General features: G+C 37.5%; 1 protein-coding gene across 3 annotated transcripts in view; it reads right to left on the bottom strand.

Annotated features, from left to right (window-relative positions):
- Nucleotides 1–3,990: 3,990 nt before the first annotated feature.
- The window catches only part of ppm1bb (protein phosphatase, Mg2+/Mn2+ dependent, 1Bb), a 34,233-nt gene continuing 23,142 nt past the window's right edge, over nucleotides 3,991–15,081 (bottom strand). For 2 of the 3 annotated variants that reach the window (XM_015034469.1, XM_015034470.1), the window contains exons 3-6: nucleotides 14,164–14,281; nucleotides 13,055–13,166; nucleotides 11,621–11,678; nucleotides 5,845–8,036 (exon numbers count right to left, since the gene is read on the bottom strand). In XM_015034469.1, the coding sequence (XP_014889955.1) occupies nucleotides 7,716–8,036; nucleotides 11,621–11,678; nucleotides 13,055–13,166; nucleotides 14,164–14,281 (609 nt within the window). In that variant the 3' untranslated portion in view covers nucleotides 5,845–7,715. Of the gene's footprint in view, nucleotides 4,117–5,844; nucleotides 8,037–11,620; nucleotides 11,679–13,054; nucleotides 13,167–14,163; nucleotides 14,282–15,081 lie in introns of those variants that run through there. The other variant, XM_015034472.1, reaches the window with a different exon arrangement.

Below are 15,081 nucleotides of genomic sequence, written 5' to 3'. Positions count from 1 at the left end.
GTCTTAAGACCAAGACCAACTTCGAGTACCACAACACTGTTTAACATTTGTTAAAACAGATTCTGAGACATAAGCTAGTTCTATGGCTGGAGCACAGCTAGCCGGTTCCAGAAGCTAGAAAAGTAGCTTTTTCCATTTTTCATGAATCATTGCTTCAAATTTTGTTATTACTATAAATATCAATATGTTGAATATTGCTTTGTATGGACATTAAAAAAATAACACAGCTAAATGAATCTTTGTGGTCACTTTGCAGCACAGCTTAAAGAAAGTCAGAAAAGTGGGAAATTAAATATTTCTCAACTAAAGCTTTGGGATTATTTAGCTCTGATTTACAGATTTTTGAGAAGTACCAATTTTGGCAAGACAAAATAAAATTAGCATAGCATAATAAAAGTTAGCAGTAGTGCTGCAGCACCGCCAACTCCTAAAGAAGTGATAAAAGAAAAATATATTCAGCTCACCCTGGATTGAAAAAATGTTTATGATAAATTTACTGGGGGTTTTTCCCGTCTGGGTTTCTCCAGACATAAAAATAACTTAGCAACATAAAAGTTAGCATTAGCATGGCAGCGCAGCCAACTGCTAAAGAAGTTAGAAAAGCAATAAAACCGCTATTCATGGTTTTAAAAGCTGATTATTTAGTGCCTCCTGGGATGCGATAGTTTTCACTAGTTTTCCTCCAGTTCCCATGTGTAAAGATTTTTTTCCAACATCTTTGAATCTTTTAATGAGATTATGTAACAGAGATGATGAGAACCAAATCCTGAATCTGAAATAGTTGGGATTCCCATTCCAGAATAAATTACAGATTTTAATGTTTCTTTTGTCATCAAACATTAAAATTCCTCAATTCTTATAGATTGAGGAATTATATATATATATATATATATATATATATATATATATATATATATATATATATATATATAGTTGCAAAGAGTAATAATTGGTATAAAATGCAGCCAGAAATGCTGGATTTCTTGCTTGTTTTTACAGGACAGACTCACTGATTCAGTTATTTCTGTTTACTTCTCCTGCACAAATCATGCTAAATCTTCCTGTTCTACTTTGTAAGCACTAGTTGAACATTTATTTGAAAAAAAAAAAAGAAGGCAGAATTTAGAGGTAGAAAATGTATTATAATCCCAGCATCTCATCAGCTGCTGAGGGGGAATTAGATCACCCTCCAAGCTGGCATGTCTGATAAGGGAGAGCAGACCTGTACCTCTTGAACACAACTTGTTTTGTTTACTCCTGTAGTTCCTGTAGGAAAACAAATTAAAGTGAAAGAGATTAAAGATGAACAAAACCTAAACACACTTTTACCAGGTCAGTGCCCGTGTATTGTTTTGTTACAAGCCGCAGCTTAACGGAGGCTCAGCGGGCGCGATGCGTCCCCCTGCCTGCTATCATCAAATTAAATTTGCCCGTCATGATATATTTGGATTGCTCATTCTCACTCCAACACACACACACACACACACACACACCCCGAATAATCCCACACCAGATTGAGAACACCTTTAAGATACGATGCGATTATGATTAGGGATTAGGATCAAATTATGACAGAGTGACAGATTAAACATAATATGTGTTTATGTGAGCAGAGCTCAAGTTTTCTGATCATTACTAGCAAATTTCTTTAGCACAAAGCGACCTCGGTAAACCCACTTATGCTCCCTAATGGTTGCTTTTATGACAGAAACATTAAATAATTTTTCTTTGACAATCAGAAACAAAATGCTGAATTCAGAATAAAATAAAAGAGCAAGAGACGTTTTCAAATGTTGAAATGGTTCATTTTCAGGAATTGTATGTCTTCTGTTTGGGAACTTGGATGTTTCATTTTTACAGCATTCCCATTCTATGTTTAACCCGAATTCTGAACATTGCTTCAACTTTCAGCTTTTTTTGTTTCCTAACATTACAGCAGGATTAAAAATGACTTCTGCAGTCCATAAAAAACGCTTTACAGATTACATTTTGTTCCGTTTTTGCTTTTCTGTCGTGCTCGACTGTTTCAGATTGTTAAAAAAACATTTGTCATGACTGGCAATGAATCCTTTAAGTTTTATTTTCTAATTAATCAGTTTTCCAGAATGAGCAGCCTGTGTAAAGTCATTCCACAAGTTGGTGCTGCCTTTTTCACACTTTTTCCTTCTACAATGTTTTCCACAAATAAATATTTCGTTAGTCTTCCACATGATGTGAAGGTCAAAACGTTGCTGTATTATTTTATTAAAGCTGCAGTGTGTAACTTTTATTAAAATGTTTTTTTATATATTCATTAAAACTGTCACCATGTAGTGACTGTATGTTATGAGACAGATAATTTGTGAAAAGATCGATCTTTAACACTGCAGTTTGAAGAAATGTGTCGCTCCAGATCAAAATCAACCAATCAGAGCCAGGAGGAGGGACTTATCGCTGTCAATCATACTTGTGTACAGGAGAAACAGCCTGTAATGAATCAGAACCTCTGATTGGTTGTTTCTAGTTAGAACTGGGAGCGCTGGAAGAAGGCATTCATTTTTTTCACATATTTTGTTTCATATAGTGACAGTTTCAACAAATACGTAAAAAAAAAAAAAAATTTCCATAAACGTTACATAGTTTTAAATTGCTGCTACATCATTTTTAAATTCTTTTGAGGAACTGAAATTTGGGTTTTCATTAGCGAACAAAAATAAAGTCTTGATATGAATCACTGTGTGTAGTGAAGTTTAATTTTTTTATTTGATTTACTGATGCAACTTTTCTATAAATTATGAACTGATTGAGCTTCCCAAAGGAGACGTTCCTTCTTGCATTCAAATACACAACCACCTCCGCTGTGTCCTTGGCAGGTATTTTATTTCATATATAGACGCTTTTCTGTAATCAAATGTGAGTGCAATCAAACAACAGCAATACAAACATTACCAATGCAGTCTGAGAACCAGGAACAGGGTTAAAACTGGGAGTTCACTCACTCTACACAGCGAGCAACTAGTAACCTCATGGGCAACATTTAAAAATAAAAAAAAAAATTAAAGAAAGAAAGCCTTTTCCTCCTCCGTCAGGATAGACTGCTGCGTCTCAGACGATGTCGAGGAAGTCCAACCAGTGTTACAACATCCGCTCTTTCACTCCCTGCTCCTTCCCCACCATGATTATCGTCATCTTGTCCTAATTCGATCAGCAAAAATAAAATCCAAATCAATTCTCACGCAGCCAATCAGAGTCCAGAGAGCTTCCAGGTTCAGTCAGCCTCGACCAATGACTGTCCGCTGAGGATGATGATTAGAAAACCGCGTAGCTGTACACGTACAACCCAAGTCCTCATGCAGTGCCCTGCGCCGGTGGCACGTTATTTATACCTGCACAGGTGGAAGTGATGCGGGCGAAGGGTGTGTGTGTGTGTGTGTGAGAAAGAGTGTGTGTGGTTTTTTTTAATAGAGGGAAGAAGCAAAAGGGTGTTAGAGCACAAAAAAATGTGAAGAATTACATAAAGTCTTTATCCGTCGTGTGTGTCCTCTTGGCCCTCAGTTAAACACTCCCACATGCACACACACAGACACACACATACACACACACCCTCTCTGCGACAAACACACGCTCACAGAAAAAAAAAACAAAAAAAAAAAAACATGCGCACAATAGGTCCTCATATCATTGTGACGTCAGGTGTTCAACATTCAGGAAAACAAAAACAAAAAAAAGTCTAACGGTAAAAATCAGTTTCTACCGTCAAAACGCTTCAGTTTGTGAAATCTATACAATTTTTTTCTTTTTTTGTTGTTGTTGTTGTTGAAGAGTGATTCAGTTTTTCCTCCAAGGGGGGTTTCAAGCAGTTGTGTGTGTGTTCGGTTGTAATTTTTCTTTTTTTTTTTTTGTGTCCCGCTTCTGCGAAAAAAAAACACACGCACGCACCCACGCACACACTCACACACAAATGCACAACCAACACATACACACGCATTCCAGCACACGCTGCATGTCGTCTTTTTAGTGGAGAAAGACACGGCGCAATGGAGAGACGAGCCTCCTCCTGGTGGATGCTCGGATCACCGGGAAGAGACGGCAAAGGTGCTGACGCGGCTAATACGGGTCGTCCAGGTCGACGGCACTCTGGGTTCGGACCAAAAACAGAAAAGACAGGAAGAAAGACAAACGTTAGGTTTGTCACTGCAGCCAGGACTCATTCTACTAAACTCAAAAACCTATTGTTTATCTTTCTACTTCATATTTGGAGATTATCCCCCAACACATCCAGAACCTCAGTTGACTCACCTTACAGAGAATCAGAACTGTCAGACTGGGAAAAGAAACGGGGAGGGACTGGAGGAAACTGGAGAGAGTTTTACCTGCAAGGTTTACCATCTAGATGCTAAGAACGGAGCGCAGGCTACCATTGAGTTTAAAGTATTTTTAAAGACATACTAGGGAAACTACGGCGTCGTTTTAGGGTCATTGTAGATGGAAGAGACAGAGAAAAAAAAGTAAATTTCCACCAAAATTAAAAAAATAAAGGGAAAAAAAAACTCATTTTCTAGAAAAAAATTAACTTAGAAATTTCTTAATTTTTCTCAGAAATTTTCTAGAATTTTTTTTAAAGAAAATTTCCGAGTTTGAGAAGTCAAAAATTTGCAACACAAAATTCAGCAAATTTCCAGAAAGTCGAAAATTTGCTAGAAAAAAAAAAACCCTCTGAAAATGTGATATTTTTCCTCACAAATTTTCTAGATTTGTGTGTGTGTGTGTGTGTGTAAATTTCTAAAAAAAAAAAAAAAAAATCTTAAATTTGCTACAATATTCTAGAAAAGACTTGATTGGAGAAATTCCTAACAAAATTTTGGAATTTATGAGTTACACAAATTTAAATTTTTTTATACATAGAATCCGTAAATCTCGGTTATCAGCAAATATAAGTAAAAAAAAAAAAAAGGGGGATACTGATACTTCACTCATTCGACTTTTTTTTTTTTTGACATATTGCTACAAGTGAACTTAAGTACGTCCTAATTTTATTCATATTAGTTTTTGGTATTTTCTGCCAATTTTTACAATTGTCTTAATATTTTTTACCAAACTTAATTTTATATTTTGTTGCATCATTTATCAGCCTGTGATGTTGTGAAGCACTTTGGTCGGCTGAGGTTGTTGTAAATGTGCTACATAAAATTTCCTATCGGTATATCCTTAAGTTTTTGTTCTTCTCTTTTTTTTTAGCCAATAATAAATATTAAAGCACCTTTGGGAAAACAAACCAAATAAATCCATGCAGTCTTTTTTTATAAATGTGGTTTTATGAGTTGAACACGTTTTTTCTATATTTTTTGCTGAAAAACTCAGAACTGCCACCATTTTCTGTCTCTAAATGCATCAACCAACAATGTGCGTTTGAATTAAGAACTACAATCCCAAATGCATCACACATTTGTGAACCTTAGAGAGAAATAAAAAAAAAAAGCAAAAGTGATTCAAAATTGGTGAATCGGACATAAAAAAAACCAGAAATCATCTAAACAGAGAACAATATAATCGAGTTTTTTCAGTTTTGAAGCATTAGGAATATTTTTTGCTCTTCCGTTTTGAATAAAAGCAGCATTTTTAGCCCATATCTACTAGATACACACAGCCACACAAAACACGTAGTTAAGTCACATTCAACTAGAAAAGGAATCTGAAAAATACCAGTAAAACAGCGAGGGAAAGGCCCTGCATCAAACCCCCAGAGTTATTTTCATCAAATTACTGAATCAGTCAAGATTCTGCACAAGATGCCTGATCTGATGCAGGGCCACACGTCCAACACACTGATACAAACACCCTTTAAATGCAAATAATCTAGAGCGGTGCGTTTTGAATCTTTTTATTTGATAATTGTGTCATTCTTGCAGGACTCATTAGGTCCCACATACAAACAGCTGATTCATAAACACACACATACAGACGGTTTTAGCATAAATCTTGCCTCAGATTGCTAAGTGCTTTTGAGCGGATAATTGCAGTGCGTGCATTACCGGACAAACAAAACTCCCCGACTAGCTGCATTTAAAGAAGAGTAAACATTTTAGATGAAGCGTCCAGTGCTGAGGAGTTACAGAAGTGAAAGGCCTGGAGAGAAATATGCTTCATGTATGGAGAGTTAGGAGTTACTGCATGCTTGTAAATATCTTGCACCGACCTAAAGCTGTCTTTCACATGAATTTTATCTTTACATGTCAACATCAGCAGAGAGGGATTGTATACATTATCTGACATAGATTTGCACAAGAGCATGTTTCATGTTTGCAGCCAGATTTATTAACCCACCTTGATAAAGATGTTTAAAAACCCTCAAGACTTCAGCACAGCAGCTAAATCTCAAACTGAAAAATCTCTATTCATGTTACTATCTTTTTATTTATTAACACTTATTGGTAAAATCTCTAAAAATTTCTATTTTATCCTTCTTTAAGTTGAACAGTTTCTAGGAACTTCTCAAAAGCTTTTTGTTGCACTAGGGAACAAACATGACACGACACACTGTAGTTTCTTTTAATGGCTGCCTGCTAGGCCACGCACAGAGGGATGGAAATAATATAATATTGCCACTTTGTTCTTGTAATACGACAACTTCATTCTCATATTTTGACTTTATGAGAGGAAAGTGAGATTTTCTTCTCGTAATCTTTTGTGAATATTTTCTTAATGTGGCCCTAATACGCCGTCGTAGAAAATTAACTTATCCTGATTGTTAAGTAAAGTGGGGGATCTGTGATACTGCGGGTCTGGTTTTCCTTCTAAATAACAATCTGGTGGACTCCATTCCTCGTAAAGTGAAAATGTGTCATTAATTTTTTTTAAATCAGAATATCGATCCAAAATCAATCTTTTTCTCCCAAATCCTGTAGAAAACCGGTGGGAAGAGCTGATGAGAGAAAATCAGAGAAGACCAAAGTTTCTGGATGATTGTTGTGCAAAAATGAACGGGCATCTTTCTAAATGCTTCAATCTAATGAAATGTAGTAGAAAGCCAAGCGGTTTATTAAAAACTTCCTTCTAAAAACTTTAAATCTTTTAAACACATCTTCACCAAGGGGTGCTAATAAATGTTGAAGGCATTATATGTGTTGTAAATTGTTTTGTTCGTTTTTTTTCTTCTAACCAGGTATCTGCATTCGCCCTCCAGGTAGTTTGGATTAAGAGAAGGTCAAAGGTCGATGAGGGCAGATAAGATCTACGAACACATAAAATGCATCTGCAAACAAATCAGTTTTCACGTTTTTTCCACCTAAAGCTTTTGTTCGGACGCTCTGAGCTACATTTACTCACTTATTCATATAATAATTTCATTTTCTGGTGTGCAAAGAGACAAACTGTGTGTTCTGAGTCAATCATGGAGTGAGGGAAAGAGAAGGAGAGCAGAGGAAGAGGAGGAGGGAGGAAGAATGTAAGCCCAAAGTAAGCACTGGGAAGTTTCACTTTGATTTCAGCAACAACCAACATATTACGGTTGACTGGTTTCTACAAAACAAGGAAACAGACTCTTCTTTAAACGGTGGAGAGTTGGAAACAGAATTTGAATACACAGAAAGGCTGCTTTTATTTTAATATGATTATTAAATGTTTCTAATTAGTGAGAAAATTAACAAAACAATGGCCAATCTGCCTAGTCAAGGTCTGTGGCTGGGGAAAGAGGAGTGAGGTCATCCCTGGAGGAGGGTGGATGATTGGCTGCGCGCTCAGTCAGAGGAGATATCAGGCTTTGGGGCATCTTGGCCGGCCTCCGCCTCCACAGCAGCGGGCGAGGGCGGGGGCGAGCGCGGGGAGTCGGTCTGCTCCTCTTCTTCATCGCCGTCATCAGAGGTCCTCCTGATCTCCCCGGCGCCCTCGACAGTGCCCTCCCCTCGCAGATGGTAGGCGGCCAGAGACTCCTCCAGCACTGTGCGATACTGCCCCCGGTGGTGGAGACGGAACTGCCGCAGAGCCTCCATCAGATGAGCTGCTGTGCTGCCACCTCCCTCCTCACTCTCCTCCTTATCCTCCTCCTCCTCTCCTCCCCCCTGAGGCGACACGCCAGCGTCAGACACAGCCTCCATGTTCAAACACATAAGAGCATTCATTTCATCCAACAAGCAGGCACACAACAGCTGATTTTTGGTCGGACCCGGTGTCGAGCTTTAGCTGGGAGAGGGGGCACCCCAGAGGAAAGTAAAAGATTTTTTTCACACACACTTTTCATCGAAATGAAGTCGTCGATGTAATGATTGTACACGTGCATCGAAATATCATCAAAAAGTTCATTTGTTTTACTAATTCAATTCAAAAATTGAAAAAAAGCTTCTTCTGCTTTTCGTGCTAAAGCCATTGTTGTTTATGTTTAAATATATTATATTTAACATGAACTGGACGACTCAGAAAATTTATTGTAAATATTTGCGTGCACTGCAAAAACAGAAAATCTTATCTACTAACTTAGAAGCAAGTTTTTAGCTAGACATAGAGGCTTTTTAAAGCAAATAATTCCTTAATAATGATGAAAAAGTACCTGTTGCACTGGCAGATAAATTAACTTATAACCAGGGAAAAATGTCATGTTATAATGAAACAATCTGCCAATTGAGCTAGTACTTTTGCATCAGTATTAAGGAATTATTTACTTAAAACAAACCTCTATACATTGTTAAAAAATTACTTTGAAGTTAATTTGTCTTATTTAAAGTATGCTAAGATTTTTGCACTGGAAACAAGACGAAAAAATACTTGGTAAGATTTTCTGTTTTTGCAGTGTGTAAGTGGATGTATATGTATATTTTTCTTTGATCCATTTTTACTAATTACATTGTAAAAACACAAAATCTTACCAAGTAAATATGGACTCAATTATAGTGCAAATATCTTGTTACACTTGAAATAAGTCAAAACTAACGTACGAGTATTTTTTCCGCCAATATTAAGGAATTAGATACTTAAAACAAGCTCCTATATCTTGACGATAAGTTACTTTTAAATTAGTTTGTCTTAATTCAAGTTTACTACGATATTTGCGCTAGAAACAAAAATAAAAATACTTGGTAAGAATGTGTGTTTTTGCTGCAATGTATAATATGCATTTTTCCCCTTTTCATACGACTCAAAATAAAGTAGCAAACTTCCAAGCTTCCATGTTGACTGTTCACAGATCACTGTGTCCAAGTATATTAATAGAAGGTTGAGTGGAAGGAAAAACTGAAGTAGAAAAAAAGTGCACATCCAGCAGGATTGTGAAGCAAAACCTAGTCAAGTCTGTAGGAAGAGTAGATTTTTGGGGAACCGAATCATCACCAGCTGCCGTTGGCCTTATCAAAGAAAAGTCAGTGCAGCCGTTTGTCAGGAAACTTTAGAGAAGTTCACTGGCCAATAAACACGCCTGATCTAAACCCCAAAGATAATTTATGCGTAAGAGGAAGATGAAGCGTTGATGCAGTAATTCATGCTAGATGAGGCCAGACCTAAAACATATTGTCTTTGTAGATTGTCCAACTTTTTCCAAAGCAGTTTTTCTTCCACTAAACTTTCCATTAATATGCTGCTCTGATGGTTTTCCACTTGATGCTACAACATAGCAGTTCTGAATAAAAAAACAACAAAAAAAAAAAACTATATTTTTGTGTCTGGGAAAAGGAATTTTGTGTTTTCTTTGGCTAAAAGTCAAAGTTAGAATAACAGAAATAAATGTGATGTGTGAAATGGACTAACATAAATTAACTGATTTGTTTCACTAATTTAGTGAAATGCATTACACAATAAATGTAGATTTTGCATGTTGTATGTTACAATAAAGTTGACCCAAACGACATCTAATTTTACAAATTAAAAACGAGACGTTCTTTTTACTTCTGCTTCGTTTCAATATAACCATTAGAACATGAAAAAATGTTATAATCAAAACGCCAGAAGATAATTTAAACCTCAAGCTGTCACACACCGACTCTTTTAGGAGACAGAATGTGTCTTGGAAATATTTTCTGTCATTCTCATCAGTTTTTTCCTTTGGATAGAAAACACACCTGGTCTAATGGTTCAGTGTTTATCCATGTCTATTTCCTGGGTGAAGTCAATAACAGAGACATTGCTCCAATTAACTGATTACACTCTTTGTTTACCCTCACAGGAAGTACTGCTGGCGTCCATGTTTACCCATGTCTGCTTCCTACCTCTGCTTTTAACTCAACTTTTTCATAAAAAGCACTCCTGTGTTCTTTTTTATTTTTGACACAGGCATTGCTGGACCACAAATAGTCCTGCATGGTTTTTTTTTCTGTCTCATTCCCCTCTTTCAACTGCAGATGAAGGTTTATGCTGCAGATTTCTTCCTGTTAGAATAGAGGCTTCCTACTGTCACCACATGCTTCGTGTTGATAAAAACACAACTAAATCTCTAATTGACTGAAGTAAAGTTATCAGAAATTAATTTTCTTAAATATACAACATGTTTTCAGCGAAGTTGGATATAACTCATGGTGAACCAGTACACAAAAATCCATGTTTGATACATACTTTTGTTTTAAAGTCATAGTTTTGTATGTTTTTGGTTTGCATCAGTCAAGAGAAACAAAAGGTGGTCATTGCAAAACTGACAGATTTGTTTTGACTATATAACAATAAAACCATTTGAAAATGGTCAACAGTGTTTACGATTTCTTTTTAATACGACTGTGCAGACATTTGAGAATAAAACAAGTCTAAACCACTTTAGTGCTGTTTTGATATTTAGACAGTTCAGTTTACTGGATGTACTTAAATGGGCCGTAAAAATAAAGCTGTTGAGAAATCCCTTCTGGTCAGAAGGTCTAGAAACGGCACAAGTCAGTTGCTGCGTCTCGTATGCTGTGCAGCGTTTTGGACAGGCTGAATGCTCCATGAAGCTGGATTTGAACTTTAGCTGATTCAAGAAGTGCATGCTGACAAAGTTGTGTTTCAGTTCACTTTCTTTCTCCTCTGCAGCTGCATGAAAATCCTTAATATTCCCACATAGCTGAGCTAAACATTAGCTAAAGGTTAGTTAGCCCAGAGAGGACTGTCTGTTTTGTTTTGGTGCTGCTTTTTGCAAAGTGCACTTAGTTCCGCGTACAAACAATAAAACATATTTCCATATTTCCTGGTTAAAGACGCTTACCGAGCAGGCACAGAACATTTTTAGCACAAATATCTGCACCGCTACACCCCGGTAGAAGCAGTTTCAGTTTATTGCTTTGAATTTTATTTTTTTTTTTGTGCTTTGTGGACTTAGCTGAGAGCTAAGAGACTCTAAATACACCGTGCTGGTCCGACAAGACTGACGATGATGAATCGAACGGCAAAAACATTCAGTGTTCCCAACAACCGACCATCAGCTCAGTGTGTCACGACTTTCACGTTGATTCTAAATGAAAAATTCAGAAGGCTTACAAAAGGACTTTGTGCGCGTTTTGTTTCAATATTGATCATAGAAGCGAGACGGATGATTTAATTTCACCCATCTTTGCTCAAATCTCATTCAGAGTGCAGCACAAACACACAGCACACACTCGCACACAGATGGATGTCCTGTTTTGTGTGTGTGGGTGTGGGCGTGTGTTTGGAGGGGTGTGGAGCTGGAAGGTAATTTAGAAAACATTAAACTCACCCCTTCCTCTTCTCTGTGAGGGTTCAGTTTGTTGTACACCGCCTCGATAACACTGCGTCTGCAGACAGAAAACAAGCACACACACATTGGTCCGTGGGGAAGAACGTCACCCAACATAATGCAGCCTCTGTTCGTTCTTCACTAATGTGTATTGATTGAGAGGTTAATGGAAGTAAAACTCTCAGTTGAAAATGCGGAGCCACGTCGCTTTTGGCCCGTGTTCTGCTCAGAACGACAACCACCTTGTTTATCTGTTTATCGCTTCACTTTTTACCTAAATCATCAACATGCTGATGCAAAACCATCAGTTTTAAACATCCTTTGCATTTTTTTAAACACTTTTTTCAGGTTGAAACCTCAGACTTCAATGGATGTTTTGTGATAAACCAGCACAAGGTAGAGCTTAATTTTGAAGTGGAAGGCAACGCGTTGGTTCAGGTGGGGAGAATATAGATGCACACCACACTTCTCAGACTTTTATTCACGAAAAAAGTGGAAAATTATACATATTTTTCTTCCTCTTCAACGTTCTACGCTACTTTGTGTTGTGCTATCACAAAAAAATAATCCAGCATATACATAAAAATACATTCCCACTCAACATCTGTAACTTCTAAAACGAGTTTTCTTCTGTAGGAGCTCATATTCACAGATTTATCAATCGGGATTTAATCATTTCAAATGCTGAAAATCACCAATTTTGATTGAACACAAATTAATTTAATAGATTCCTTGAGGGAAAAAAAGCACTTCTGCATTTGCTTGTTGCTTGTTTTGTTAATATCGAACAAAATATTAGCAATAATTCCATAGTAGGCTTGTCACGATAAATTTTGCCAGATGACAAATTGTCCCAGAAGTTATTGCAATAAATGACGATATTGTTTTGAGACCATTTTCAAGTAATATAGCACAATAATAAGAACACATTCTCAAGGATCAGTAACCTTTAAATTCTAATAAATGTTTAAAGATTGAACTCGAAGACATTTTAAATATCCAAAATAAATAAAGAAAACAATGTAAAACAACAAATAAAGTGAATTATGAAGTCTTTGTATACAAAATTTCTTTCAAAGAAGGGCTAGTTGAAACCAAACCACCAGACTGAAGACTTTTATCATCCAGTTTTTGGTAAAAAGAAAGAGAAAAGAGATGAACAATAAATCAAGCAAAAGAAAACGATTGCGATTAAATGGTTTATTGTTTACTGTGACAGGCCTATTCTATAGATGTATTATTAACTGGATGCATTAGCAGAAATACATCGATATTTGCCAGCTGGTGTTTTGAAAAGTGTAGAGAATTTCATTGTTTATTCATCAATTTGAGGCCAATTTTCTAAGTAATCAAACCTAAAACGTGGACAGTCAAGGCTGCGTCTACTCCTGATCTGATGTGTGTGTTCGTAACATGCAGCTCAGTTATATTTACTTGCTGGCCAGGCCTCCACCAGGCGGAAGGTTGGGGATGTTTTCTGAGGCGATATTCCTTAGGACAGACACCAGGTCAGGGACTCCGTCCTCCCCACAGCTTCCCAGCAGCTCTGCAAGCAAAAGCAGCAGATTGGACACAGTAAGGCCAGATGTTGTGGTCATTTTGCTGAGGTTATATCACACAAGTCAGGTGTACGATTTAGCCCCCGTGAAGGCTAATCAATTAATAAAACAATAAGAGAAAGAAATTGGTTGTACACTCACAAAAGTGTGACTGTGCTAAATTGATGTTTAGAAAAACACTTGCTGCCTGTGAAGTTTGGTATAGAAGGCTGATCTTATACAATTTTACTTATTTCAGTTTAAACGCCATCAGCTCAAAATTTCTAAGCAGAATGTTCTTATTCTGCTGCAGCGATTCCTCGAATGATGCGATTACCTCGATTATTAAAATTCCTCAAGGAAAATTTATCCGCCTCGAATCTTCGTTAAATTATGTTTTATTATTTAGCGCACCGTGTTCCGGACGGGTCATTACTTGTGTTGGGCAACGCCGTCACGTCCGCCTATGAGTTGTTGCTAAGTGCTAGCAGCAGAACGTTCACTTTTTTTCAGTTTGGTCTGGGAGGAATTTATCGATTGATGATAATATCTGGGTTTTTGTTGCTTTTCAGGGGATGAATAAGCATCTTTAAGTTGACTGACGCGATGCTTGGGGTACAGCAGCCTTTCTCCTCCTGGTTCAGCGCGAACGGCGGGGAAGAGGTGAGCGGACAGGCTGACCACTGCGGGCGGCTGCGCTGTAGTGGACTGACGTAAGCGTAGCTTTACGGACAAACAGGAAAATCCCCGTCGCAACAGACGGATCGCGGAGCGCATTGTGGAGTTACATAGCTGGCAGATGAGTTTCTGTGTGTGACGTAAGACGGTAATTAAATCAATACCTTTTATTTAAAGTTGTTAAAGATGTATTCAATTATATGAATTGTCACTTTGTTGCTATATTTTTCTTTTAGATGACTGAGCAATGATTAGTAGAGCGGCTTAAAACAAGTGCAATTCAAAATAACGTGCATCTCTGCGGACGAGTGTGTTTGAAATGCTGACCCTCAACACGCGTTTCTAGATATTTATCCAATTCTTCTTCTTTTTTCATGGCCTCCTCTGAGATCTTAGGCGCTCCGGGCAAACACACCAACACCACGCTCATGTTGTCTCTGCTTCCCTGCAGAAACACAGACAGAGAGAAGACAAACTCAGATTCATGGGGTAAAGTTTGTACTATGCAAATGCAAACAGAAAACTTTAATAGCAGGGTTTTGGTTCACTGAACCCGACTAGGAGTTTTCTCTGCTTGTATGGAAAATAAAACAACCCAGAACCAGTGAATGTGAGGCAATCGACATCAGGAGACAAAACGTTCCGTCTACGACACGAGTTAATCCAGTTTTTCCTAATTACGATTTTGGTTTTTCACAGGTTATTAAAAACAACAAAAACGAGATGTTCTTCTAAATGCTGTTTTGCAACGTTGCTCTTGTTTTGTCTTGCCTCACAAATCCGATATAGCTTCCTTCTTAACAGTGGCATGCAGCGGCAACCCCTCCCTAAAGCCGACATTTAATCTGTGCCAGGCTGTGGCACGTTTTGAGAGCTACAACTAAAATTACGTGGAAGTGCTACGCTTTACTGTAACCAGCATCATAAATGTCCACAGTTGCATAAAATCTCCGTGCAGACAATTTAAAGGGGAGTGGCAAAGGCAAATGAGGTGGGTTAGCAGTGACTGCAAACGACTGATGGTGCTGGTGAGGAATATCATGATAGTCATGAGACTGTCACACAGCAACAGTCTTCGGGCAGAAGCCTTTTTGGATTTGTTTAGACACTGACTGCTACCAGAGATCCTTCCACGATTCATTGAAGATACTTGGATCATTTAAGTTATAACATTTAATTTCCCGCTGGAGTAAATTAAGCATTTTTGAACAACAGAATTTGTTTTATTATTGAGCAAAGCAATTT

Source organism: Poecilia latipinna, unplaced genomic scaffold (genome assembly GCF_001443285.1).
Source record: "Poecilia latipinna isolate Pla-1442-1.1 unplaced genomic scaffold, P_latipinna-1.0 Scaffold299, whole genome shotgun sequence".
NCBI classification, from domain to species: Eukaryota; Metazoa; Chordata; class Actinopteri; order Cyprinodontiformes; family Poeciliidae; genus Poecilia; species Poecilia latipinna.
This window is presented reverse-complemented; position numbering and strand designations above follow the sequence as displayed.